The following is a 26484-nucleotide window of genomic DNA, read 5'->3' as shown; positions in this document are numbered from 1 at the left end:
ATATGCACAAAGCTTCCCTGAAAATTCCATCAATTCTGACTGGCATATTCTGAGATCCTCGAATTCTCTTATTCATTTTATCAAAATTAAAAGATTCTATGTTTGGGGAGGCAATTTTTTCCAATACAGTTACAAATCTTCCATGGTCCTTTATAAAGCTTTAATAAACCAAATATTTGTCCATTCAGGGGGAGCTTTAAAATGTGCTCGGAATGGTTTATCAGGCTATTTTATTTTTAGATGTAATCTTGGGATAGTTTGGCTATTTTCTGCCCTTCCTACCCCTAGATGCTATGGACGCAGTGACTATAAGATTTCAAAAAGTAGGGAACAAAACAAACTACTAGCCAAATACTTTGAACATAGTTATGGAAATAATGATTATAATTAAACCAAAAAATCTTTTTTATTTTCTTTTCCTTACGCTAAAAACGCTTTAAAATATAAGGTCGTCTTCGCACCGAAAGCTGCGTACGAATGCCGCGGAATATTAACTCCAACAAATTTTGGCAACGCAATTCATGCCATCAACAACATTTTACGTTTAGTGTTTTTTGGTTATTTTTAGCTTTTATGCGCATAATTTTTAATGACATGATGCAAAATGTTATCATTATATAATACACGTATTTATAGTTTTTTCTTTTATTATGAAAATTATAATTTATTTTTATTAAAAGCATTTAGATTTTTCATGGTACGTAAATCACACAGAAACCAAAACTAGAATGATCCAGCTTATAGTAATGGTTTTAAAAAAAGAAAGTTCAAAAATGGTCTTAACCACAAAACCTCTCTGTGTGTTTGATTAAGGTTCTTGTAATTAAATAATACAAAGTATTATTTTTTTATGATAGAAGTAAAATATAATAATATTTGACAGTAAACAAAACTATTTAATATATATTAAAGTATAGGTACAGTTTTAAATATTTCTTGCATTTAATCTTATATAATCGTAAAGTATTTGTTTTTATTACAATACTTTTTTGTTTATTTGTATATTTAACACAGTAAAATTCTTATCTTTCATTATATATTTTTATTTTATCTCAACTTTATTTTTTAATTGAATTTGATTGTTAAAATATAAATGTAGGTAGTTTTTGTTAAGGCCAGAAGTAGGTAGGTAACATACAATTTTTAAGGGTGTATTGTATATCATATGTTACACACTATTTTTTCTATTTCTTAAATTTTTATGATAAATTGCTTAATTCTTTTAATAGGTATGTACTATGGGTGAAATAGTAATTTAGAATTATAACAATTTTACCTTATGTTTTAAGCTAACTTACTTCCTTCCCCCATTTTTTATTTACGAAAAATTATACCTTTTAAGAGTGGCTCTTGCTTTTTTTTCTACGGAGCTTTTCTAACCTTTGCTTAACTTAAACCTTTTGGGATTCGACAATATACAATAAAAACATTCATTAGTGACAAGTTATTTTTTTCAAGTGTTTTGTTTTATTATCCTTGTTTTTATTTCAGACGGTAAATATTATATCTGTACAGAGGGAAGGCAATCAAAAAAAAAATGCCTTGGACCAAAGACTTGGCAGACTCGATGGGAGCGGACGAGAACGCGTTGAAGCTTCTCATTGGCCAACTCTTCGGATACCCAGTGATGCTATTACACAGACAATTTTTTAAACATTCGTCCACAACAATGCAACATATTTATTTTGCTTCCACTGGCCTCGCCACGGGGTATTGGTTTTTAGGTAATTTTATTTACCTACCTCAAAATATTAAATTTATTTAAACTTATCTATTTAACACTTAGTGAAGTTATCCATATTTTATGTTTTAGGTGCTGAAGTTTTACACAATGTAGCTTGTATACTCGGAACATATCTTATTTTAGCCACTATAGGTTTGTTTGTATTTATTAATGATATAAAAGTGAAATTAAAATAATATACCTATTGTAATTTTTTTTCTACATATTATAAATAGAAATTATTTAATTTTTGTTTATTATTGAATTCATATTTAGGAGGATCGATGCTTTCTGTAATAATATCCTTTTTGTACAACTTTTTGTATCTCCTGATTGGTTATTGGTACACAGAGATGGATGGATATTTGATATGCTGGACTATGCCTGGCTGTGTATTGTGCCTTAGACTAATTGGTAAGATCTTATTATTCCTCATTATAAACTAATTTGCAATAGGTCTAGAACGTTATTGCTTTTTTATTGGGTAAAATAAAATGTTTTAGGACCCATCACTCCTTAGGTGGCGACGCCCTTACTATGTATAAATTTTTTGTTTGTTAGGTTAGACATATTTCTTAATTATTTACTATTTAGGTCTTACCTGGGACTGTTATGATGGGGAACGAGCAAATAAGGAGGGAGAAAAAGTTCTCTCAAAAGACCAACAGAAAGCCGCTTTAAAAGAACGTCCATCAGTACTAGAAATGTTATCTCACAGTTTCTTCCTAGGTGGCTATCTAATCGGGCCTCAATTTTGCATGAAAAGATACCGTGAATATACCTCTCCTGGCTATCTAGACACCATTCCTTCTACCCCCGTCATTTACACCATCCAGAGATTTTGTCTTGGCATGTTATACCTTGTCCTTCTACAGGTCGGCTTGGCCTACTTTCCTTCTGACTGGCCCGATACTCCTGCATATTACGATGCTAGTCTGATAATGAAACTGGTGCTTCTGCCAATCTGGGTGCGCGTGTGCTTGTACAAGTATTTGTCACTATGGCTCCTTGGTGAAGGTGTTTGCGTACTCTCAGGTATATATAAACATTTTGTTTTAGTAGAAACCGAAAATATTATTTATAGAATAGAATTTATTAAGTAAAACAAACATACAGCGCTTAAAATTGAATTGTCTCTAATTAGTTCATGAAACATGTTGCTGCGCTGTTTCTATTCAACATTTATTATTACAAAGTAAAATATATATATTTATGTCTAGACGTACTTGATATTTTTTCCATGATTTTAGGCCTTAGTTACAACGGCACAAATGCAGAAGGTAAACCAGATTGGACAGGATGCAAAAATCTTAATCTTACTAGGTAAGTTAATCCTTCTTTGTTCAACTGTTTTTTTTATTTATATTTTTTTTAGAAACAACAACTAGCAACATAAAACAACATATGATAAGTAAAACTAGAAAAGTAATTTTTACATTTTTTCAGACTTGAAACCGCCTCAAGATTTGGGCACATTATCGAAGCTTTCAACATTAACACAAACCACTGGTCCGCTTCTTATATTTACAAGAGACTTAAGTTTATGAATAACAGATATATTAGTCAGGAAAAGATTTTTTATAAGCTAAGAATCCTTTCTTAAACTTTTTTAATAGTATTTTTTACATGGTTAATTTGTATTATCTTAAGTACGATCTAAGTATCTACTCTGTTTTAAAAACTGATATCCTTATTAAACAATAAACAACTAAAAAGCTTACTACAGAAATACCAATTGTCGTTCCAACAACACACCTATTGTATTTTAGTTAAATATTATTTATATCAAAAGTTTTGTTACATAAGATTTTTTTTCTCCAAATTGTTGAAAGTTTCCCTAAATAAAATAGCTCTTATATCATAAATAAGTTTAAAACATTCCAAAAAATCTTCAAAGCTTATGAAATAAAATCTTTTTTACCAGGGGGCCACCCTTGCATTTCTGGCCATATGGCACGGTTACCATGTTGGTTATTTTATCACATTCTTCAACGAGTTCATGGTTATCAACTTTGAGAAAACCTGGATGGCGCTGCTGGAGAGAAGTGAATGGATGGAGCATCCCGGGGCCGCTGTTGTTGTTAAGGTTGTTCTAGTTTTTTTTTCGGTTTCCTGTTGTGCCCCCCTCCCTTTCGTTGTTATTTTAAATAAAATAAAAATAAGGGAATTGGGGTAGTTTTTCGTTCATTTGTTTACTCTATGTTTGTTATATTGGGTACTTTGAAGCAGGGGTTAGGAATTTGTAAATATATCCCCTTCCCCCTTATTATCAAATCATTTATTATATAATTATTATTGTAAGACGGGGCCGGGAGTGTCAGTGCTCAACAGGCACTTGATGTAAAAGTAATTTTTTTAGCATCCTGACTCATACTAAAAACACCAGCTTGTAGAAAGGTAGGGGAAAGTACACCAAGGTAGTTAACGCAAAAAAATTTTTTTTTTCCATTAAAGTTTATAAAGGGATAAAAATTGTAACAGATAGCGGTAGTTTAACGAAGATAAAAAGATTTTGATATTTATTCCTATTTATCTGCCTAGTATATTTATTTAGGAAGCAATATGTGAATTTTTAGATGGATATGATGTTTTTGAATGTACTAAACACTAGTAGGATTGTGACAGATAATTTAGGCCGTTATTGTGTTGATTAACTCTTTATTTACTCTAAAAAATATTTTAATTTTGAATTGATTTAGGTCCTTGGGTGGCTGTATGTATTCATGACTCTACCCCACTGTTTCATCCCCTTCTCATTGTTGACTAGTACCAGGTTCATCGCTTCCTATCAATCTACATACTTCATATTTTACATATTCTTCATCACTCTCCCACTTACACTCAGAGTTATTAAGCCCTGGATGCGACTCAAGCCGAAAGTTAAGAAGGAGGAATAGAAATAAGCTGCGACACTTTTTGTTCTTGTTGTAAAATATTTTTTTAGTGATTTAGTAACGTAGCATTTTAGGTTATAAAATATAATATGCTCAACTTATACTGCAAGATTATGGTTGGGTTAATTCATTAATGATTGTTATTTTATTAAGTGTTTATTAGTATATGTTATGATTATTACATGTTATACTGTATTACCTTATAGGAGATTTAGTTTTCTTCAAAGGTGCTCATTATCAAAAATGTATTTTTTGTCTGTACATTGCATCGAAATATTGGAGATTATCGCACATTTCCTCTGAATGAATAAGTACTTAAAAATTACATTTCTTTACAGAGGCGTTTGTATATTTTCCAGCCAGAAGAATTTATTTCTTCTTTTATTCCCTTTTTATGTTTATTACCCTTTTTTTCCTTTTTGTTTCTTGCCTTTTTTTATTTCTTTTCTTTCCCCTTTTCTTTACACTGTTTCTCTTTTTACTTTCTTCCCTTTTCTTTTGGTCTTATATTCCCTCCTGGCTCCACTTGATATTTTTCTCCACCTTGATTCTGTAGCGGGGCGTGGGGGGGGATGGATTAATGGAAAATATACACCCCTGTTTGAACAAAACCAATTTGGGTTGAATTTTTTTTTCTCAGTCGTTTTCTTTTTTATCAAAGATTATGAGATTATCTTTAAACTATTTCAATTCAGATCATAAACAAATTTGAAAAATATAATCTTAATTTCTTAAATGCTTAACAAACTTATAACGGGTATCTAAAGCAGTCAAATGTTATGAATGTAAAAAACCATCATTCGTTATAAACACAAATATAATACATATGTGATGACTAAAATTCTGTTATGATTATAAAATATGTAGATACAAATATACTACCTAGCTTAGGATACTATATGTAATGTAAATAAGAATAGGATAATATTTTTTTACTTATCAAAGACAAAATTACAGTTGTGAAATAGTTTTTTTTTGTGAATGTAATTTGTACAAAGAGAAAATTAATAGATATTTTTTTGAAATTAACCAGTGATGTCAAAATTCAAATATATCCTATGCACAAAGGATGTGGTGTTTATTATAGCAGTCATTTTAAAAACTGTTAAAAAATCTGATTTTTCCTCCTTTTGTAGTTTGAACATTGATTACCTACCTTGAATGAAAATTAAAGTTTTGGTAGCTTAAAGGTTTCTCTAATATAAAACAATATATAACTACATTAACATTATGGTTTAAAGTTCTCTTGAAATGAGAAGTTTGAAATATGTTTCATTATTTTTGGTTGAAAATCACAATATTTTCTAGTCTTGATTAGTTATATTTTTATTTTGCTTCTTGTACTATAATATCTCTAGAACCGGCTTTAGGGATTAAAGAGCTTAATTATTTTTTTTAATAATAATTTTAATTGCATCTATAAGACTGATGTCAATGTTCTTGATTTTTTTTGTAGATTTTTAATCTAGCAATTTAATCAAAATATCTAATTTTGAGTTCTGAAAAGCCTAATTTAGAGATTAATTTGAAACTTTTATGTAAAATATAAAAAATTATCTTAAAAGCAGCTATGTACTTTTGTATGTAATAAGAAGTGCCTATTAAGCTATTGATAGTCCTTTTATGAGTAAAGTAATGAATAAAAATATAAAAAGAAATGTATAATTATATAAACTTATGATAAAGCTAAGTCATAAAGAGGCGTTAAATTGCAGACCATATAGAAAATATCTGTACTGTCTTATGAAGAAGTTTTTCAAACTATTTCATTGTTCGCCTGGCTTACTTTGTTAAACCTTTCCTTTCTGTTATTATTGTAAGTTCGCTGAAGGGATTTGAACTACTATCCCGCTGAGTGAGAATACAACGTCTAAACTCTAAAAATTCTAATACCGTAGTATCACAATGTAGAGAAAATAAAATATATAAATTCAGATTTATAAAATGGCAAGAATGCTGCATCAGTATTTTAAAAACGGAGGATTATTAAATACCTCAAACAGGTAATGTAAAAAGGACAGAGAGGGATTAGTCTATTAGATAATAGTATATAATTTTCCAACATACTCTCAACATTTTATCTTTCAAATGTAAAATATCCTGATTGGATTGTTAAAGGGAGTTCCATATAAGCTCCAATAGTAATAGGTAAACATGGGGGGGGGGGGGGGGTTATAGACGGTTTTTTTGTGGTGCCTCTGGTACACCCAAGATGGGGATAAAGTCTTATCTATTTTTAAAAATTATTTTTAAGCACCCACATGCAATAAAAAAAATTTTGGCGGCGGCGGAAAATGGCGGTGGACGGCCCGTAGGGTTGGTTATAAGGGGAAAAATTTTTGAAAAAAATAACATAGTCTCAAATGATTCCAAATTGCCTAATTCGGCGAGAAATGCAATAAAAAAAATTTTTTGGTGGCTGCGGAAAATGGCGAACGGCGGGAGCGGCGGTTCCGCCGCCGTTTTTTTTGAAAGATACCAAAACTTGGGGTAATTAGTGACCCAGCCCGAAAGATTTCACCCAATTATCTCTAAAACTAAGGGAGTAGCACCCAAAATAAAATTGCTGGTATGTCGAGGCACGAGTCACCACATTCCCCCCCCCCTTTTTCTCGCATTTTACACATGTTCATTTTACACTTTTTCAGCATTCCCATTATCATCGTTTTCCTTGAATAGGTACAATTTTGTTACTTTGACAGCTTGATATGTAATTTTTTTTCTTGTTAAGGTTCTTATTACAACAAAGAAACGGTGCACTGAATTTATACTTTATCCAAAGACAAAATTTAGGCTGCACAGTAATTAGAAGTTGTGTAAATTCAAGAGAACAATCTAGTCCTGTTAGGGTTAGATTTGCTCCAAGTCCCACAGGTCAGATAAAGTATTTTTATTGTGGGATGCTGAAATCCTTACCCCTCCCCAAATAAATAATAGATTCGACAATTTCGGGTTCATTAATGAAAACTTAAAAAGAACAATTATGTCAATAAGTAGCGTAGTAACAAGAAAGCAATGTAAAAACTTTGTATGCCTAGGTGTGTGCTCATGTAAAAAGAGATTATTATTATCTTTATCATAATATGGTATTAAAATTAAAACGATATTATGACTGATTTTGTCGGACCTTGGTTATAGAGCAGCTTTGCGAGAAGGTGACATTTTTACAACCAGCAGAAATACAGTAGAATGTTTTTTTTTGTCAAGTATAATCACCACCAAAAATACAGAAATACTTAAACTAACTGACATTAAAAAATCTAATACTGGCACTTTTACAATGTACATTCTAAAACAAATCCACAGAATTTCTGCCGATTGTAAAAACATCATGTACATATGATCTTTGCTACAAGAAAGTGTTTTTAAAAGTTTTTATACAGGTGAACTACATCTTGGCGGATTTAGAACAGCATTGTATAATTATCTTTTTGCAAAGGTAAGTTATTTTTTATCTTCAAAGCACTCAATGCAACTTGGATATTAATTTGTCTATGTAACATACGTCTGTATGTGTATGTTGTTAAAATGAGATTTAAAACTATTCGAGCGCAACTTCATTTAAAAATTAAGAAAACTAACTTTTGTGTGTATACTACACTATACATATAATGGGAAGTTTTTCACAATTTAGGCGCTCCGTCTAGACACGTCTGTAACGGATAGGTCAGATCGTTAATTTAGAATTGTCCTTACGCGTTTGAGATTGTTATCATGATTGTTTTGAAACCATAACAACTAATCTTTACTAAAAGGTTGTATAATATGTTTTTTTGTTCGTCTTGCTGAGCTTCGCTGTTAGGGATGTTTTCATCCTTGTTTGACAAAAGAACACTTAAAGCTTTATTATTCGAATAAATGTTTGAAAACTTTAGAAACATGGAGGACAATTTCTGTTACGTATCGAGGATACAGACCAGACCAGACTTGTACCTGGAGCCGCACAAAAGCTGGAGACTATTCTAGACTGGCTCCATACACCACCTGATGAAAGTCCCACTAAGGATAGAGGTCAATTTATGAAATCAAATAGTTAAGTCATTCCATTAGTTCTAATTATGCAGAATGGATTTTAGAAAGACTAATCATTGTTATGGATCTTTAAGCAAACAAAAGAAACTTAGTTTTTACATGAACTATTATGTTTTTAATTAGGTATTTTTTTGTATAAAAATTGGGGGAAAATCAGAATATACTGAAGAAGCTAAGTTATTCATTGTTTTAGTGCATTAAAGAAAATAATATGAATGCTAGTGCGATAAGAAAAGTAAGTCGACATCAGTAAATAAACATTTAAAATTAATTACATCTCAAATTAATTAAAAATAAACATTGAATTTTAAACTTTGACCTTTGACTGCAGGGAGGTGAAGCTGGACCGTATGTACAATCACAGAGACTACATCTTTATAACAAGGAAAACACCAAATAATAGATTTGCCCCTAAAATAGGCAAAAAAACGGTTAAGCTGCTGAGCCGTAACTTTCCCAACTTTTGTTAGATTTAGGGAAATAGACCTAGCAAGGAATACTCATGCTAAGTTTCATAGCGAAATTAGGATTCTAATTGCCATTTGTGCACTGATTACAAGAAGGTTGCATTCCCCCCCCCCCCCCCCCCCCTCCTCTTAATACTTTATAAGCTGTATTTACTTTAATGCACCTTGTTAGTTATTATGTAATCTTACAGTACATAGAGATATTGCATTTTTTGCACATTTGTTATAATTTTTAGAAGATTTTTAAAAACTATGAAATGAATATAAGGTAATATTTTATCATCCTTATTATTTTGTGAATATTGTAGCATGTAAATGAAATGATAGCCAACGGATCCGCCTACAGATGTTTCTGTACAGAAAAACGGCTGGAGATATTGAGAAAAGAATCCGCTAAAATGAGAGTTCCAAATATTTATGACAGAAGGTTAACATTTATATTTTGATGACAATTAGATTAGAGGTAATTGTATGTTTGTGTTTGTAAGCATTTGTTTTGTGTCGAAACACAGTAAAAGAGGAACAGTGAATTCAAATCAAAATAAAGAAATTACTTAGAAAATATATTAATGTTACGACTTAGATAGTTTTACTTAATTACATTTAGATGTATGAATTTAACGGAATCAGAAATAGAAGAGAAGTTAGCTTCCAGAGCCAGCTTTACAGTCAGATTTAAGCTAACTCCGTTTCAAGAAGGTTTTAAGGTAAAGTTAATTTTGTGACCTATATTATTTTTAGACCGCCCGTTGATTTCCATAAAGCTGTTGTGATTGAGTTGAATGATACAGCATTAGACTTCCTCCCACTAAGCACATTATAGTTACACAGTGGGCATCGGAGCTCAGTGGCAAGACTACGAATTACATTTGTTAGAATCGGAGTTAAAATCTTTACAAGTTTACTCGATATTTTTATTCGCAAATTATTCACGCAACTTCCTGATGTGTAAGAAGGTGGAATATTTAGTAGTAAGGATAGTGTTATTCCAAAGAATCTAATATCAAGACAACCTAAATTCCAAGGACACCTACTGTCTTACTATTCGGTTTGGATACGGTAATAACGATGAGTTATTAGTCATTGTGAAGATACAAAACATAGAATGGCATTTATAGGGATTTCAGACAAAGGTTCTTTCAAATTCAAAGGTTAGTTGTCTGTTGGCTGTAATGCAAAGTTAATTGCATGAATTCGTCTTCTTTGATTATTTGATTATAACTTTAATAATACTTGAATTCGTCTTAAGGATATGGTTTATGGTGAAGTACATCATGACGTTCACAGTTTAGAAGGGGATCCTATTATCATGAAATCTGACGGCTATCCTACTTATCATCTTGCTAATGTAGTTGATGATCATTTAATGAATATTAGGTAAGGGGGGGGGAAGTTTTGCCACTTTCGCTTACTCCGTGATTATTGGGCTAGGTATTAAAGTTAGACTATAGGTTATTTGGGATAAAAGTTTACTTTTGGGTAGTAGCTCACGTATTTTTAATCATTTTTGGATAACCCCACCCCCTAGCCCCCCGGGGCTCAAAAACCCCCTAAAAATGAACCTAACCTTAATTTTCTCAGGAACAATTTGACCAATTGAGATGATTTTTTAAACTTAAGCTTTTATGCTTATAAACTAACTTCTAGTTTAGAAGTCACCTCCCTGCCGCCAACCCCTAGCCCTCCGGGGCTCCAAAAAACCCTAAAAATGAACCTAACCTTAATTTTCTCAGGAACCATTTGACCAATAGAGATGATTTTTTAAACTTAAGCTTTTATGCTTATAAACTAACTTCTAGTTTAGAAGTCACCCCCCTGCCGCCAACCCCCAGCCCTCTGGGGCTCCAAAAAAACCAAAAAATGAACCTAACCTTAATTTTCTTAGGAACCATTTGACCAATAGAGATGATTTTTTAAACTTAAGCTTTTATGCTTATAAACTAACTTCTAGTTTAGAAGTCACCCCCCTGCCGCTAACACCTAGCCCTCCGGGGCTCCAAAAAACCCTAAAAATGAACCTAACCTTAATTTCTCAGAAACCATTTGACCACTAGAGATGATTTTTTAAACTTAAGCTTTTATGCTTATAAACTAACTTCTAGTTAAGAAGTCACCCCCCTGCCGCCAACTCCTAGGACTCCGGGCCCCGGGGCTCCAAAAAACCCTAAATATGAACCTAACCTTAATTTTCTCAGGAACCATTTGACCAATAGAGATGAATTTTAAAACTTAAGCCTTTATGCTTATAAACTAACTTCTAGTTTAGAAGTCACCCCCCTGCCGCCAACCCCTAGCCCTCCGGGGCTCCAAAAAACCCTAAAAATGAACCTAACCTTAATTTTCTCAGGAACCACTTGACTAATAGAGATGATTTCTTAAACTTAAGCTTTTATGGTTATAAACTAACTTTAAGTTAGAAGTCGCCGCCAACCTCTAGCCCCCCCCGGGGCTCAAAAAAACCCTAAAAATGAACCTAACCTTAATTAAAATTTCTTATTTGAAGAGTTAGTGGTACATTTATTAAACCAACTATGCTTATTTTTGGATGTTATTGACATATTTGCTGAAAAAATTAGAATCGGCCTCCAGATTCAGGTGCTGCAGGCCTCCAGGTCCACTCTGGAGACAGGTAAAATTAAAATTTCTTATTTGAAGAGTTAGAGGTACACTTATTAAAACAAATATGCATCTTTTTGGATGTTATTGACATATCTGATGAAAAAATTAGAATCGGCCTTCAGGTTCAGGTGCTGCAGGCCTCCAGTTCCACTCTCGACAGGTGAAAGTTAAAATTTCTTATTTGAAGAGTTAGAGGTACACTTATTCAACCAAACATGCTTCTTTTGGATGTTATTGACATGTCTGCTGAAAAAATTTTAAATTGGCCTCCTAACATACTTTAAAAATTTAAAATCGGCCTCTAAGTTCAGGTGCTGCAGGTCTCCAGGTCCACTCCTGAGACAAGTAAAAATTAAAATTTCTTATTTGAAGAGTTAGAGGGCAACTTATAAAACAGAATATGGATCTTTTAGCTGTTATTACTATTTCTGGAGAAAAATATTAATTTGGCTCCAAGTTCAGATATTCACCTGGCCAGCTGCAACCAGCGGTCACCAAGACGCAGGTAAAAGTGTCCATATCAAAAAGTATCAATGAATATGATACCTAACATGTTTTAAAAAACTGAGATAAAACAGCGAAAATATCTGAAAATACCCCTAAAAGCCATCTATAAGCCTGCAGTACCTGGAGGCCGATTTTATTTTTTCTTTAAATATGGTAATATTATCCAACAAGATGCTTATTTTCTTGGGAATTGAGCTCTAACTCTTAAATTAAGAATCTAAATTTTTTTCATGTCTAGAGTTGAACTGGAGGCCTGCAGCACCTGAACTTGGAGGCCAATTTAAATTTTATCTTCAAGTATGTTATTAACATCAAAAACAATGCATAGTTTGTTTTATAAGTTAACCTCCAAATAAGAAAATTTATTTTTACCTATCCAGTGTCCACCTGGAGGCCTGTAGGACCCGAACCTGGAGGCCGATTTTAATTTTTTCAGCAGATATGTCAATAACATCCATAAAGAAGAATATGTGGTTAAATAAGTGTACCTCTAACTCTTCAAATCAGAAATTTTAATTTTCACCTGTCGAGAGTGGACCTGGAGGCCTGCAGCACCTGAACCTGAAGGCCGATTCTAATTTTTTCATCAGATATGTCAATAAAATCCAAAAAGTAGCATATTTGTTTAAATAAGTGTACCTCTAACTCTTCAAATAAGAAATTTTAATATTTACCTGTCTCCAGAGGGGACCTGGAGGCCTGCAGCACCTGAACCTGGCGGCCGATTCTAATTTTTTCAGCAGATATGTCAATAACATCCAAAAAGATGCATATTTGGTTTAATAGGTGTACCTCTAACTCTTCAAATAAGAAATTTTAATTTTACCTGTCTCCAGAGTGGACCTGGAGGCCTGCAGCACCTGAACCTGGAAGCCGATTCTAATTTTTTCAGCAAATATGTCAATAACATCCAAAAATAAGCATATTTGGTTTAATAAATGTACCTCTAACTCTTTAAATAAGAAATTTTAATTAAGGTTAGGTTCATTTTTAGGTTTTTTGAGCCCCGGGGGGCTAGAGGTTGGTGGCAGGGGGCTTCTTCTAAACTTAAAGTTAGTTTATAACCATAAAAGCTTAAGTTAAAGAAATCATCTCTAGTAGTCAAGTGGTTCCTGAGAAAATTAAGGTTAGGTTCATTTTTAGGGTTTTTTTGGAGCCCCAGAGGGCTAGGGGTTGGCGGCAGGGGGATGACTTCTAAACTAGAAGTTAGTTAATAAGCATAAAAGCTTAAGTTTTAAAAATCATCTCTATTGGTTAAATGGTTCCTGAGAAAATTAAGGTTAGGTTCATATTTAGGTTTTTTGGAGCCCCGGAGGACTAAGGGTTGGTGGCAGGGGGGTGACTTCTTAACTAGAAGTTAGTTTATAAGCATAAAAGCTTAAGTTTAAAAAATCATCTCTATTGGTCAAATGGTTCCTGAGAAAATTAAGGTTAGGTTCATATTTAGGTTTTTTGGAGCCCCGGAGGACTAAGGGTTGGTGGCAGGGGGGTGACTTCTTAACTAGAAGTTAGTTTATAAGCATAAAAGCTTAAGTTTAAAAAATCATCTCTATTGGTCAAATGGTTCCTGAGAAAATTAAGGTTAGGTTCATTTTTAGGGTTTTTTGGAGCCCCGGAGGGCTGGGGGTTGGCGGTAGGGGGGTGACTTCTAAACTAGAAGTTAGTTTACAAGCATAAAAGCTTAAGTTTAAAAAATCATCTATATTGGTCAAATGGTTCCTAAGAAAATTAAGGTTAGGTTCATTTTTAGGGTTTTTTGGAGCCCCGGAGGGCTACGGGTTGGCGGCAGGGGGGTGACTTCTAAACTAGAAGTTAGTTTATAAGCATAAAAGCTTAAGTTTAAAAAATCATCTCAATTGGTCAAATTGTTCCTGAGAAAATTAAGGTTAGGTTCATTTTTAGGGGGTTTTTGAGCCCCGGGGGGCTAGGGGGTTGGGTTATCCAAAAAATGATTAAAAATACGTGAGCTACTACCCAAAAGTAAACTTTTATCCCAAATAACCTATAGTCTAACTTTAATACCTAGCCCAATAATCACGGAGTAAGCGAAAGTGGCAAAACTTCCCCCCCCCTTAATTTTTTAATTACTCCTTCTTTGAAGTGGATTTTATTTGAAGTTATTGATAGAATTTTATCCCCTTTAAGTAGATTAATAATAGATTAGCCGAGACAAGTTTTAAACCATTTGATTCGTGTTCTACCAAATAGAAAGTGACACCGGCAATTTCTATTAATGTTCCTATGAAGCACAAAAACCTCCCCCCCCCCCCCCTCCTATTTTTGAAATAAATTAAAAATAATAGGTCAGGGTTAGTTAGGTGCTGGGTAGTGGGTACAGGGTCAGAAACAGGAAAATAAAAATCTCCCCTCCAAATATTTTCAATTTATTAAAAAAAATGTGGTTTCTTGGCTCAATAGAAGGTTCTTTGAACCTAGGAAATTAACCTTATATAATAATCAATAGGTATAATATCAACGTTATATGAATTGGTGGATTTTTCAGTCATGTTCTACGAGGAGTAGAATGGCAGGTGTCCACCCCAAAGCATATTCTCATGTACAGAGCATTGGGCTGGACCCCTCCCCAGTTTGGTCACCTTCCCCTCATTCTGAACGCTGATGGTTCGAAGCTCAGCAAACGCCAAAACGATATGCACATAAGGAATGTTCAGTTCATGCATTTTAGCAAAATATATTATTAAAGGCCAATTTATTCATAAATAGCTCAGCAATAAGAAGCCAATATTATTTTGTATATATATTAAAAGATTTAACTGTATCTACTACTTTTATTATGTAGGAAATCATTTGAATTTCTTTGTAATTGTATGACGTAAAAGTTACCTATAAGTAAAAATACGAAAAAAATCCATAATTTTGAATTATAGAAAATAAACACCCCTGAAATAATATTCAATAAAATGCTGTAACAAGAATTCTTGGCTAGAACCCTGCAGGAAGCCAGTTATGATCCTGTGGCTATCCTAAACTTTGTTACCCTACTTGGAGGAGGATTTGATAAGGAGTACAGTCTTAAGAATATTTTTACCACAGAAGAGCTTATAACACAGTAAGTTTATCCTATTGTCTAAAGTAGTAAGTTTTTTTTGTCTGAAGCTTAAAATCTCAAGAACTACTGAACCGTTTGGGTTCTCTATTTTAGGTAAGCTTTACATAGGTTCTGTGATGGTTTTAGGCTATTATATTTTCAGATTTAAGGCATTGAATGTCTTTAGGCTTTTTTTCCAGCCCCTCTGAAAAGATCAAACACTAGCTTTTTTATATGCCGACTTTGAAGGCTTTGATTCAAAGCTTAATACTACTTCAAATTTAGAATTTTATTTTGAAACACTTATAGAAGACTACTTCAAATCTTGAAATTTATTTTGAAACACTTATAGAAGATAATAATATATTTTTTGTTTCAGTTTTGATGCAAGTAAAATCAACACTAATGGAGGAAGAATAGAAATGGAAAGACTGGCAGAAATCAACAATAACTTACTAAAACAGAAATTTTCATCAAACAAGAATGAATTTTTGCAAGAGTGTAAAGCGTACATATTAGCATCGTACAATGAGGCGGATGTGAATACTAATCTTGAAGTAAAAATATCTTGGGCCCTGGATAGAATTAAAACAATCAAAGATTTGATAAAATCAGAGTTTTTATTTCTTTGGAATATTAACACAACTTGCCTTGAAGAATTTACATGTGATATTAAAGTACTATCAAAAGTTATTGATATATTTAGTAAATCAAATGACTTTAAATCTTTTCAAAATAACATAAGAAAATATTGCAAGGAACAAAACTTAAAAATGCCAATGATAATGAAAGATGTTAGAATAATGTTGACTGGAAAAAGTGAAGGGCCGCCCATAAAAGAAATTTTTGATCTTATTGGTAAAGATAGTTGTCTACAACGTATGAAAATAAGTTTGTCTTAATTTTCAGATTTGATAAAACTTTATTAAAAATGTTTCCAAGTTTTGGTTTTCCTGATATACCACGTCCTTTCAATACACAGGTTATGACTTTTTATGTTTTTCATATTGTTTTATATTTTTCCACCAATTCAATTGTCTGGTGCCATTTGTATGATAAGAGACCTCTAAATCAGCGGTTCCTTAATAGATTATTTGTTTAAATTTTCTTTTTCTTCGTTTAGTTGTCTTTAGTCATGTGTAAGGTTAATTGTCATCCAATTTCAAATATTTTTTTCTCCGATGCCATTAGTATTAATTTCCAGTCTTTTATATGATAGGTACTTAATGAATATTCTTTTTAAATGTACCTATAATAGAAGATGTTTCCTTTTTTCAGAAAAAAAATATGCAACTTAACTCCTTTTTTTCGCAGATTACTTTCCTTATTTTGATGATAGAAATAAGTACATTTATATTGAATTTTATATTTTTATTTCAGTACCGATGTTTTTCTGTGTCAATGCTGCCAGGAACTGAAAGATCTGATATTGAGGCTGGTGGCAAGATTATTATGCCTCCATCAGCCCTGGATCAGCTCACTAGGCTTAATATTGTTTATCCTATGCTCTTTAAACTTTCAAACAGGTAAGATTTTTTTTTACTGGAGAAAGTTTTATTCTTCTTATTTTGAATTTGACTAAGCTAAATTTGAAATTGTAATTTTTAGAGAAATAGTTACATTTTAGACCATACTAGCGCCATTAGCATTTACCTAGGAAATAGGGTGTCCCATAGTGTAGTGGTTAGCGCACTACGCTGTGGTTGGGAGAAACCGAGTTCAAGTCCCACATAGACTTTGCACTTGGTTGACAAATGCTGTCGCAATTTGTCAGATTATGATCACGCAACCTTTCCTAAGATGCCCTAGGGTTGTAAGGAGGGAGATTTGTAGGAAGTTAGGATTCTACAAATCAAGCAGCTCTAACCATGCTTTCCCTCATCCATGCTCCTCGTATGAGAGTGCCATTAATTAGGTTGGCTTAATATGGAACACCTGCCAAAACTCTAGGCCAGGGTGATGTAATAATTGAGTAGCTTCCATGAGAATTTCGGGTCAGCTTGTAATGTATAGAATACAATCAGCTGTGCGCGAAGCTTACCAATCTAAGATTGGCCAAAGGGTTCTCACTTCCAGTCTCCGTGTGCATCTGAGTCCTAACTTTAGAGAATCATGGCTACAACAACAACAACCTAGGAAAGGGAGGGCAGCAATATAGCTGAAAGTTTAACCATTCCAAGACTTAAATTTGAAGACTATACAATTTTAAATAATGCTGGGACTCTTGTGAACCTTTCTTAAAAAGGAAACCCAATCGATTCGCATTTGACATTACATTAGAAAATTTCTTTTTGCATTTTGTGCTTTTTCAATCTTAACCATTTAAAATAACTATTTTAGTACTATTTTTTTTTATAGAACTACAAACCGCACAACACATTGTGGTGTACTTGAATTTGTTGCCGACGAAGGAAAGATTTACATTCCATACTGGATGATGCAAAATCTTGGCCTGGAGGAAGGTGGTCTAATTCAGGTATTGAAATTTTTCTAGGCTAATTTTCTATGGTATCTATTTAACAACTTTTTTTTGTTTTTAAACAAGTCACCTTGTATTGTTTTTATCTTGTTTTTTGGTTAATTATACTTTTGTAAGTCATTTTTTGCTCGTTTTTTTTTATATCCTTTTATATAAAGTAGTAAACATTTTTGTCTGTCCCGAAGGATCTCGCTAACCGCTGAACCGATATTGTTCTCCATTACAGTGAAGCTTCTTATAGGTCCTGGGAAGGTTTTGAACTATTTTTGGAGAGGGTGTCTTCACCCCCCTCCCCCCAAAAAATAATTTTTAAAAACTCTTTTGAAATTAAAATTTAAAATGGGATGAGGATGTTTTTTCCCCCTGCTCTCAGTGCCCCGGGCCTAGAGGCTTCTAGGGGCGTAGCCACTAGTATTTAGAATAGTGATAGAAAGAAACCAAAAACAATAATATTCATTCTTGCAAGATAAGACAAAGTTATGGGGATGTATCTTAAATGGAACTTTTCTTGTATTCCTAATATGCTTTTATAATTTTTATGTTAATGCTTTTCTTTAAGCAAAAACATCGTTGTTTTAGTGCCAATCAATATTATTAGTGATATTGTTTCTAGGTTGAATCCGCAACACTGCCAGTGGCTACATTTAGCAAGTTCCAGCCCTTAACCACAGACTTTCTCAATCTCACAAATCCTAAAGCTGTCCTCGAGATGAGGCTCCGCCATTTTGCTTGCTTATCGAAGGTGTTGTCCTTGTTTCATTCCGAATAATTTTATATTTCCTGTGTTTCAATTACCTTGTACAGTTAAGGCTGTTGTCTTGTTCATGACACTTCTTAAACATCAATTCCAACAACCAAGGAAAACTAAGGGGAACAATCTATTTTTTTCTTTCCAAGCACCCAATTGCACGACATTTGTCTGAAAGTCCCAACTGGACATGGTAAATTGGTAATGAGTTCGAGTTGTGCCTAGTCTTTCGATTAATGTCGCGCATCTGAACTGAATAGTAGCAGCAGGGACCATTTTTAACGTCTTTAGTTATGACGCGTTGTTGAGCCGAGATTTGTACCTATCACCTCCCAAACGGTCGAGGGTTAGAATAGCCAAAAAAAAAAATCAATATGTATTTTTTTTAAAGAGATTAAAAGCTTAATTACATTATTATTTTTATTTAGGGAGATATAATTGCAATAAATTACAATAAGAAGATCTATGAATTAAATGTTCTGGAGACCAAACCTGCCCCGGCTGTTTCTATCATTGAGTGTGATATGAATGTAGAGTTTGAAGCCCCGCCGGGTTACGTGGTTAGTATACTTTTATTAGGATTGGTGGTATTTTATAACTTACGCATCCAGTATGTTCGCCATTATCGGATCTTGTATCTTCCTAATTGGGGTGGGATTCTCTTTTGATTCCAAGTTATCATCTAGAGAACCCTAGGGCATCATCCGATTGTTTTGGGATGCAATACTCTAACGCCCACTGGTGGATATTAGTTTAAGTAACATTCAACAGACAACCAACCATTTGATTCGACGATTTTTGTCTGAGAAGCCCTAAATGTAATTGGTAATGAGTTGCGCCTGTTTATGGTCCAAGACATCCCCCATACTCAAACTATTGATGTCGCGCACCTGATATAGCAGCAGTAGGAACCATTTTCTTCTTCTTTGTTTGGATTTTGATATTATAAACATTCAACCAAACTTTAACTAATTACCAGGAGCCATCAGTATCGAAGGCCCAGCCAATGGAAGAGGAAGAACCAGAACTGGATATTTCTAGCATGCTGCCGGAACCAACTGGTTTTATTCCATTTTCTGGCACTGGAAACAGGTAAGATTCATCTAGTAAGTTTTGGGCGCTAGAATATTTTCTCGCCAATGATTTTGTTTAAGTAACATTCGAAGCACCAAGCAAGTGTGGAGTGGGAAGCTTAATACTGTTTTGTAGTGATGATAGTTAAGTTTTGCGGAAAATTTTGAAATGTGGTTTTCTTACCATACGAGAAAAATTATTAACAGTTGCAATCTGAAACTATTTTATGGTCTAATTATGACCGTCATAGTACTATTCAACCAAAGATTCTTTACATCAACTCTAGAAGGTGCTTGGATCACTTGCTTTTTTCGTGCATAAGTACCTTTCGTTCGTTGAAATTAAATATCCTTTATTTACATTAGACTTGATGGAAAGAAGAAAAGAACTAGTAGTGAGAATGAGATACAAAGTCAGCTTCTTGCAGAATACACTAGGGGCATTCCTGACTACGATTATCAGGTAACAAAACAAATATTTAACCTTTTTTAAACATTCTATGAAGAATTATCTCTATCTGTTCCTTTTCTTATTTGTGGATTGATCTGAAAAGACTGGTCTACTAGAGATTAAAAATTGTTTTAAAAATTTAGTGGAAGATGTAGAGTAGAAGAATAAAGGGGGGAGGCGGATGTGCCACTTTTTGAAACCAAAACTAAAAGTCAAAGGAACTCAACTAAAAAAAGAGTTACAGGTCTGAGATTTTGCATGGCAGTTGCTTAATAGGGGTACAATATGGAACTGTAAAGAAACGGCGGCGCAACCGCCGAAAACCGCCGAGAAAAGGCAAAAAAAAATTCGGCGGGAAACGCTGGTTTTCGGCGGTTGCGCCGCCGTTTCTTCACAGTTCCATATTGTACCCCTATAAAGCAACTGCCATGCAAAATCTCAGACCTGTAACTCTTTTTTTAGAGGAGTTCCTTTGTTGACTTTTGGTTTTGGTTTCAAAAAGTGGCACATCCGCCTCCCCCCTTAAAAGTTTATACTTCTTTTCAAAGTGTTTTTACTATATAATTTTCTGCTATTCGTTTATTTATATTCTTTGTTATTGGTGTAACATACAGGTAATTGCAAACATAAAATATCTGCGTTTGGGAAAAGAATGCATTAGATTGAAAATCATACTGATCCCCAAAGATTATCAACACGATCTCTTCCGTTGGTAGGTATATTTACTTTGAAAAATAAAGATTAATCATGATGCTTTAGTAAAAGGTTTGAACATTTGAGTCTCTTTGTGAGATTCATGTTATGATTACAATAGATACTGTATACATGTAAAATTACGTGTGTCGAGGTAAATATTATTGAGATAATATTTATAGAACCTTATTTTGATTTAGCCTGGAGAGATTAAGTTTATCCGTGCAAGAAGGAAGAAGGAGGAAAAAGAAAATATTGTCGATGATTTTGAAGCTTTCCAGGTTGATATATTTTTTTAATATTTCATTTTTTATTATTAACTGGCGGCTACGCCCCTAAAAGCCTCAAGGGGCCCTTGAGAGGCGGGGGAGATACAATCCCCCTACTTGTTGGACTATTTCTCTTTGTGGTACCCTCTCCAAAAATAGTTATAATCCTTCCCGGGACCTAAGAGAAGCTATCCTGTAAAGGAGAACCGTATCTGTTAAGTCGTTAGGGAGATCCTTTGGTACACAGAAGCATGTTATTTTATTTTAAGGATGACATTGTTGGTGAATGCTTACATTACAATTTAGAAATTTTGATCCTTCTATGACTATAAGCCACTAAGACATTCCTTTTATTTTTAGGGTAAAGGGCAAACTCTGAGACAATCTAAGAAGAAATAAAGAATCTTTTTTTATATGTATTATGTAATATTGTAATTTATATGATAGGTATTCATATTGGTGATCTTTTAATAACTCTGAAATAAGTTTTTATAATCCATCCATTAGTTGCATTAATAGTTAAACCAAAATTCAGGGTTAATTTAGAAATTTAACCTTTTTTTAATTTGATTATTTAGTCTTTGTGTTAATTTGAATTTATTTTCCACTACCTATAGACTAGAGTAGACTAATATTTAAATCTTTTTATATACTTTAGTCAGAGTTATTTTAAGGTATTAAATAGTCACATAAACCAAATGTAATCACTTTTCTTGGATAATTTTTATAACATTGTGATAATTATTATTTATAATATAAAATATTAAAAGTATTGTGTATGCAAAAACAAGGACAAATATATTTATTTGTAGCAGAGGAACAACAAGCTAAAACATTTTCATTGAATAAGAAAAGTTTTCCCAGGATAAACAATAAAATTCTCAAACAATGATTTTGTGTTCCTTTCAATCAAACTCTTTAAAGTTATATTTCACATTGAATTAAATGAAAGAGACTTGTTGATCTTATCATTCTAATAAAGAAGCTGCGCTACCAAAATTATATTTAAGTTTGGCCCAAAATTTATGTAGGTGGTAAATTGGTAATTTTCAGACTTGTAGAAAGATGGAAAGTGATGAGGAGAGTTGTTCCGAGTTTGAAGAACCTGCACAAATTTTATATGATATTGTTCCATACAAAGAATGGGAGCAAGAGCCAGAGGTAAGGAATAAAACATGGTTGTATATTCTGCACAAGATTCTTTTTTTCCCCGCTTCAAAATACCCCCCACCCCCCATATTTGACATTGACTTGACAAGATTATGGGAGCTACTCTATATTACATCACCCTTGCCGAGTATGGCAGGTGTTTCAATTAAAGTCCGCGATAGAGTTACCAAGAACTACTCTATAGAGAGAGTACTATTATTTAGAAGATTTTGCGAAATCATAAAATATGATTTTATTTATCATTCATTAGGTACCTATGGAAATTTCTCAGTAATTTTTATATTTAATTTGACTTAGATTCTTTACATGACATATATGTGAAAATGGGTATTATATTTAAGGCCTTTTGTGTGCTTATTGTTTTTTAAAGCGGATTCATTTTAGGTAGTCAAATATGCGGACAAGAATGGGCAGAAAGCTAGAGTTAGTTACTGGCCCTTCACTAGTCAATCCAGCTCTGCTTTACCTGGCGCTGTAGAAAGTATTTTGTCACACAGGAATACTTTTTGAAAACTCTTGATGGTAATGCAGTTATTGAAAAGTGTTTCCTTTTTATTGAGTTATTTCATTCTTAAGTAACTCAAGCAAACTTGGCTTTGTCAGTTTGTAGATACTGTATAATATTCCTACATATCCTTTTTAATTAAACCTAAGGTTCTCTAGGGCATTAATTAAAATTTTTTTAAAATGTATCTTATAAGCAGGCTTCCATGGCTATTTGCAGTTTCACAAGATGCAAATCTGGTTGCTATATTACAGGTTATAATTTTGTATTGTTGTTAAAACACCCTGAATTTATCTTGTTAAAAAAATATTTAATGTGTTTTTCACAAAACTTGATGTTGAAAGATGACGAATTTATTCAGGAAAATACGTTGGAAGTTTGGCATAGTAAAGAAAATTATGGGACTCTTGTTGGAAGAAGAACAATAAGGCGAGGGTTTTTACACATTAGCTAAAAACAGTCATTTTTATCTTTTACAAACAGTTCATAAATATCAAAGAGGCAGAGGATTGTAAGCTATCATGGTACCCAAAGCGGTATAATTTCGATCTTATTCGTTGTCTCAGGTTATGTTCTTTTGATAGATCTTGAAAGGGTTGTTCAAATTAGCAGGGTCTACTACGGATTAAATGGTAATATTGTGTATCCCATATTATCGACTATTGTCCTATCCCTAATTGTCAAATGTCCAGTTTTGTTGCTTCCTTTATTCCAGGGACGAGGTATAGGACATCTGATTTCCAGGGAAGGATTAATTTTATACCTCAGATACAATCCACTTTCAGTCATTAGATACAGTCTCAATCTGATGTAGATATTCTCTTCTCATCTTTACCAGGAAGCTTTACCATAGTCTTCTGCAATAGGCATTGAACAATTGGTAGAAAAAGAATACACTCAGGTAGTTGATATACGTTGGCTTAGCTGATTGGCTTGCCAGGACTTGATCAATAAACTGCAAAGAAAAATAACAAGATTAATTTTCTTGAAAGTTTATGCATTTGGTAGCAAGTTTAAAGATCATTCCATAAAAAAAATATTCTTTTAATTGCAAATTATAAATGTTTTAAATATATGAAAATATGGTGCTACAAAAAACACAATAAATTATGGTGCTACAAAATATAACCCGGAGTTTACTAGCAAATTTTATAAATTAAATACAAATATAATGACTTTTACCTAGTCAGGGATTGCAGATTTCTTAAATAGGAGCTTTTTCATCATCACACTTTGCAAGTTGAACTTTTAAATCTTAAAAGGAAATAAACTTGGTAAGTAAAAAAAAACATTATTTTCTTTCTTTTTCAAAAATCTTTAAAATGATAAATTTTCATTCAATATTAAATAATCATTGTACCTTACTCAAAAACCACTATTGTTTTCGGGCTTTTGCAGGTATACAGATAGAACAAGATGATTCCAGATACAATCAGGTACAACTAAAAGATTTAAATATTCTTTATTAACTATAACTTTTAATTGTCTTTCTATTTTTTGATATATCTTGAATCTTTTTTATATTGCATATTAACGGCAATTTTGATAATACATAAATTAACAAAAAATGTATAATAATCAAACAAACCTCAGAATTCCTTTAAATGTCCTCTAAGGGCTCAAATGTTACAGGTAACAGGAAAACTTCATTTTCTAAATACAATATAATCTTTTCAATTTTCTGTTTTTTATAAAGTAAACTTTTTAACAATGATTTTAAACAAATATTGAAATTGAGTTATGACCATTTTGGTCCTGCTTTAATGCTAAAATTACTTTTTCTTTTTAAATATTTACATAATATGAAATAAATACTTACAACTTCCGTGGCCTGGCTAAGCAGCTCCTCTTTGCTATCCACAGCGGGAGGATATATGCCGGCAAGTTCACGGAATCCAGGTAATGTCTTTAAAGTCTGAAATTAGTAGCCATTATTGTCTTTTCTAGCTAATTATGAATTTCAAACGATAAAAACATGTACTTTACTAATTCTGGATCCATCTTCTGGAGTTGTTTCAAAAGTTGGAGGTAGCAGGTAATTTTCTCCACACCTAAAACAGCATCAGTTGGACATTTGACACTGCCGGGCGGAAGAAAAATTACCTGCAACCTCACTCCGGGTTTAACTATTGGCAGAACTTGAGGGATAGTCTAGTGATGACACACCCTCTTGCTATGCATTTACAAACATAAATATTTTTATTTATTTGATAGTTTTGAAATTACTTTTTGTACTTCAAGACTTATTTAAAGTGTACAGCTAACGTAAAATGCAAGAAATGCAATAGTATTTTTATTAACAAAAATTGACGGGGCACAATGGCCCAAAACTGGATAAAACATTAAAATAAAAATGGTGTAAAATATTCCATAATATTAAGATATTTGGTTTTATAAAATTAGGATAAAACTGAATGAATGTTTTTTATAGAATAAAACTTCGGCAAATAAAAGTGTTTTTACATATAAAAATAACATAAAATTCACATGTTTATTAACGTTTATTTATCACCTTTGTACAAGTACATTAAATCTGCTCTCTTGGCTGCTTGGTTTAAGATCTCTGGAAGTGTCAGCTCGTCCTCAGTGACAATGATTGCAATGTTGCGGACAGGACGGCGGGTCTGGCGGGTGCCTGCCTCATTGGCATTCTTGTACTCAACCATAACTGAACGAATGACTCCATCCTTGCTGGTAAACACCTCAGAAATTATCCCAAGCTTAAAATTCTGATTTCCGACAAACTTCTCCCCCTCTGACTTGCAGAAAACAACGACATCTCCAACTTTAGGTTGCTGCGTCGTCTTGTCAAATCTAGCGGCTTTTGGGATGTAGTCAGCAATCTTCTCAGTAGTCCAAACCTTCCACCATGACTCATAGACTTGGTCTAATTGAGCCAATAGTTTTGTCGGTTTATCTACACACACAGGGGAATTTAAGCTTCTATTACTTGCTCTGCCAAACATTAATCTGCTGGGGGTGATCAAATCAATGTGATCAAGCTCGCTGGTTTTAGATCCAATACAAATAGGCAGATTATTTAACTCGTTACATACAAATGACAGAGCAGTTTCATAGGCCAAAATACTCAGTTTAACTCCACCAAATGTCAAGAAAAACAGCTTTTTAACTTCAGCAATAGATCTCTCAACAACACCTTGATAATTTGAACCACCTGTTGGTCCAACCTGATACTTGATTCCAACAGTATGCTTACCATTTAATGTTCTGGTCAACCTGGTCACATTTAACTCCATCCTGTTACACGCTGACTTTAACTGGCTACCTGGATCAATGTAGATCATGTCTGGAACACAGTGGTTGTGGCAGAATCTTGAAAAACACTGTAAGAAAGCCTCTGTTGAATAATCTTGCATAATGTGAGCGGCTAGGGCACCAGATCCAGGGTCACGGAAAATGGCCGCCCAAACTTTAACAGATGAACGGTGGTTATGCTCACATCTGGCAATAAATGGTCCGCAGAGATCCACTTGGGTGTTAAAAAAGGGTGGTGCTACAGTTATCCTATTTTCATGAACAGGACCCATTTTTACCTCCAACAGTCTGGCCTTTCTTTTTACACACAGCTGGCATCCTAGTCTGATTTCCTTTGCCAGATTTCTACCTCCAATAATGAAGGCAATATATCTGGATTCAAGGAGGGTGTGTTGAGTCCCTCTATGGTTGACAAGATTTTCATGGACATGTTTCATAATTGCATATGAAATTGGGCTGTACCTGTCCAATACAGGTCTGACAAATGTAAGTGGCCGTAGGTCTGGGAAAACATTTTCAGGATCCAAAA

At 33.2% G+C, this 26484-nt stretch overlaps 4 protein-coding genes and 1 long non-coding RNA gene across 12 annotated transcripts in view; 4 read left to right on the top strand and 1 right to left on the bottom strand.

Moving 5' to 3' along the window:
- Window positions 1–504: 504 nt before the first annotated feature.
- On the top strand, window positions 505–6553 carry LOC145311755 (lysophospholipid acyltransferase 5-like). 2 transcript variants are annotated; one of them, XR_013876779.1, is made up of 9 exons: window positions 505–1724; window positions 1814–1876; window positions 2000–2137; window positions 2318–2758; window positions 2974–3046; window positions 3170–3291; window positions 3649–3809; window positions 4423–4809; window positions 5313–6553. XR_013876779.1 is itself a non-coding variant. In XM_080150732.1 (8 exons), the coding sequence occupies exons 1-8, from the start codon at window positions 1538–1540 to the stop codon at window positions 4618–4620; spliced, it is 1383 nt and encodes a 460-aa protein (XP_080006858.1). In that variant the 5' UTR covers window positions 505–1537; the 3' UTR covers window positions 4621–6553. The 2 variants fall into 2 exon arrangements, 1 of the variants encoding a protein (XP_080006858.1); XM_080150732.1 differs by having other exon boundaries at window positions 4423–6553.
- On the top strand, window positions 6488–16201 carry GluRS-m (putative glutamate--tRNA ligase, mitochondrial). The gene is made up of 11 exons (XM_080150751.1): window positions 6488–6620; window positions 7349–7491; window positions 8001–8056; window positions 8493–8628; window positions 8985–9038; window positions 9429–9543; window positions 9724–9823; window positions 10366–10493; window positions 14746–14904; window positions 15190–15312; window positions 15671–16201. Exons 1-11 carry the CDS (start codon window positions 6562–6564, stop codon window positions 16191–16193), a joined length of 1596 nt encoding a protein of 531 aa, XP_080006877.1. The 5' UTR covers window positions 6488–6561; the 3' UTR covers window positions 16194–16201.
- Ufd1 (ubiquitin fusion-degradation 1-like) lies at window positions 16113–22058 on the top strand. 7 transcript variants are annotated; one of them, XR_013876783.1, is made up of 11 exons: window positions 16113–16273; window positions 16672–16817; window positions 17650–17767; window positions 18384–18512; window positions 18947–19078; window positions 19498–19610; window positions 19958–20054; window positions 20936–21016; window positions 21365–21451; window positions 21679–21780; window positions 22015–22058. XR_013876783.1 is itself a non-coding variant. In XM_080150737.1 (10 exons), exons 1-9 carry the CDS (start codon window positions 16223–16225, stop codon window positions 21401–21403), a joined length of 906 nt encoding a protein of 301 aa, XP_080006863.1. In that variant the 5' UTR covers window positions 16113–16222; the 3' UTR covers window positions 21404–21451; window positions 21679–22058. The 7 variants fall into 7 exon arrangements, 3 of the variants coding, with proteins under 3 accessions (XP_080006863.1, XP_080006866.1, XP_080006865.1); XR_013876784.1 differs by having other exon boundaries at window positions 21663–21780; XR_013876782.1 differs by having other exon boundaries at window positions 21365–21485; window positions 21658–21780.
- LOC145311752 (NBAS subunit of NRZ tethering complex-like) overlaps window positions 22052–26484 on the top strand; it is a 46183-nt gene continuing 41750 nt past the window's right edge. The window contains exons 1-4 of the mRNA XM_080150728.1: window positions 22052–22165; window positions 22559–22672; window positions 22880–22933; window positions 23041–23108. Coding sequence (XP_080006854.1) covers window positions 22070–22165; window positions 22559–22672; window positions 22880–22933; window positions 23041–23108 — 332 coding nt within the window. The 5' untranslated portion in view covers window positions 22052–22069. The remainder of the gene's footprint in view (window positions 22166–22558; window positions 22673–22879; window positions 22934–23040; window positions 23109–26484) is intronic.
- LOC145311766 (uncharacterized) lies at window positions 23496–24634 on the bottom strand. Its single transcript, XR_013876787.1, has 5 exons — window positions 24499–24634; window positions 24268–24332; window positions 24040–24121; window positions 23862–23933; window positions 23496–23634 (listed from the first exon to the last, which is right to left on the bottom strand). It is a non-coding gene; the product is annotated as an uncharacterized LOC145311766 (long non-coding RNA).

Source organism: Acartia tonsa, chromosome 2 (assembly GCF_053477335.1).
Source record: "Acartia tonsa isolate MP-2025a chromosome 2, ASM5347733v1, whole genome shotgun sequence".
NCBI lineage: Eukaryota > Metazoa > Arthropoda > Copepoda > Calanoida > Acartiidae > Acartia > Acartia tonsa.
The sequence above is the reverse complement of the archived record's forward strand: the minus strand, read 5'-3'. Positions and strand labels throughout refer to the sequence as shown.

Coding starts and splice junctions, on each gene's coding strand:
- LOC145311755 (XM_080150732.1), top strand. CDS start 1,538: ATGCCTTGGACCAAAGACTTGGCAGACTCGATGGGAGCGGACGAGAAC. Junction 3,047..3,169: donor AAAAATCTTAATCTTACTAG/GTAAGTTAATCC, acceptor ACATTTTTTCAG/ACTTGAAACCGCCTCAAGAT. Junction 3,292..3,648: donor TAACAGATATATTAGTCAGG/AAAAGATTTTTT, acceptor TTTTTTACCAGG/GGGCCACCCTTGCATTTCTG.
- GluRS-m (XM_080150751.1), top strand. CDS start 6,562: ATGGCAAGAATGCTGCATCAGTATTTTAAAAACGGAGGATTATTAAAT. Junction 9,039..9,428: donor ACATCTTTATAACAAGGAAA/ACACCAAATAAT, acceptor TATTGTAGCATG/TAAATGAAATGATAGCCAAC. Junction 9,544..9,723: donor CCAAATATTTATGACAGAAG/GTTAACATTTAT, acceptor AATTACATTTAG/ATGTATGAATTTAACGGAAT.
- Ufd1 (XM_080150737.1), top strand. CDS start 16,223: ATGTTTCCAAGTTTTGGTTTTCCTGATATACCACGTCCTTTCAATACA. Junction 16,274..16,671: donor CACGTCCTTTCAATACACAG/GTTATGACTTTT, acceptor TTTTTATTTCAG/TACCGATGTTTTTCTGTGTC. Junction 16,818..17,649: donor CTCTTTAAACTTTCAAACAG/GTAAGATTTTTT, acceptor TTTTTTTTATAG/AACTACAAACCGCACAACAC.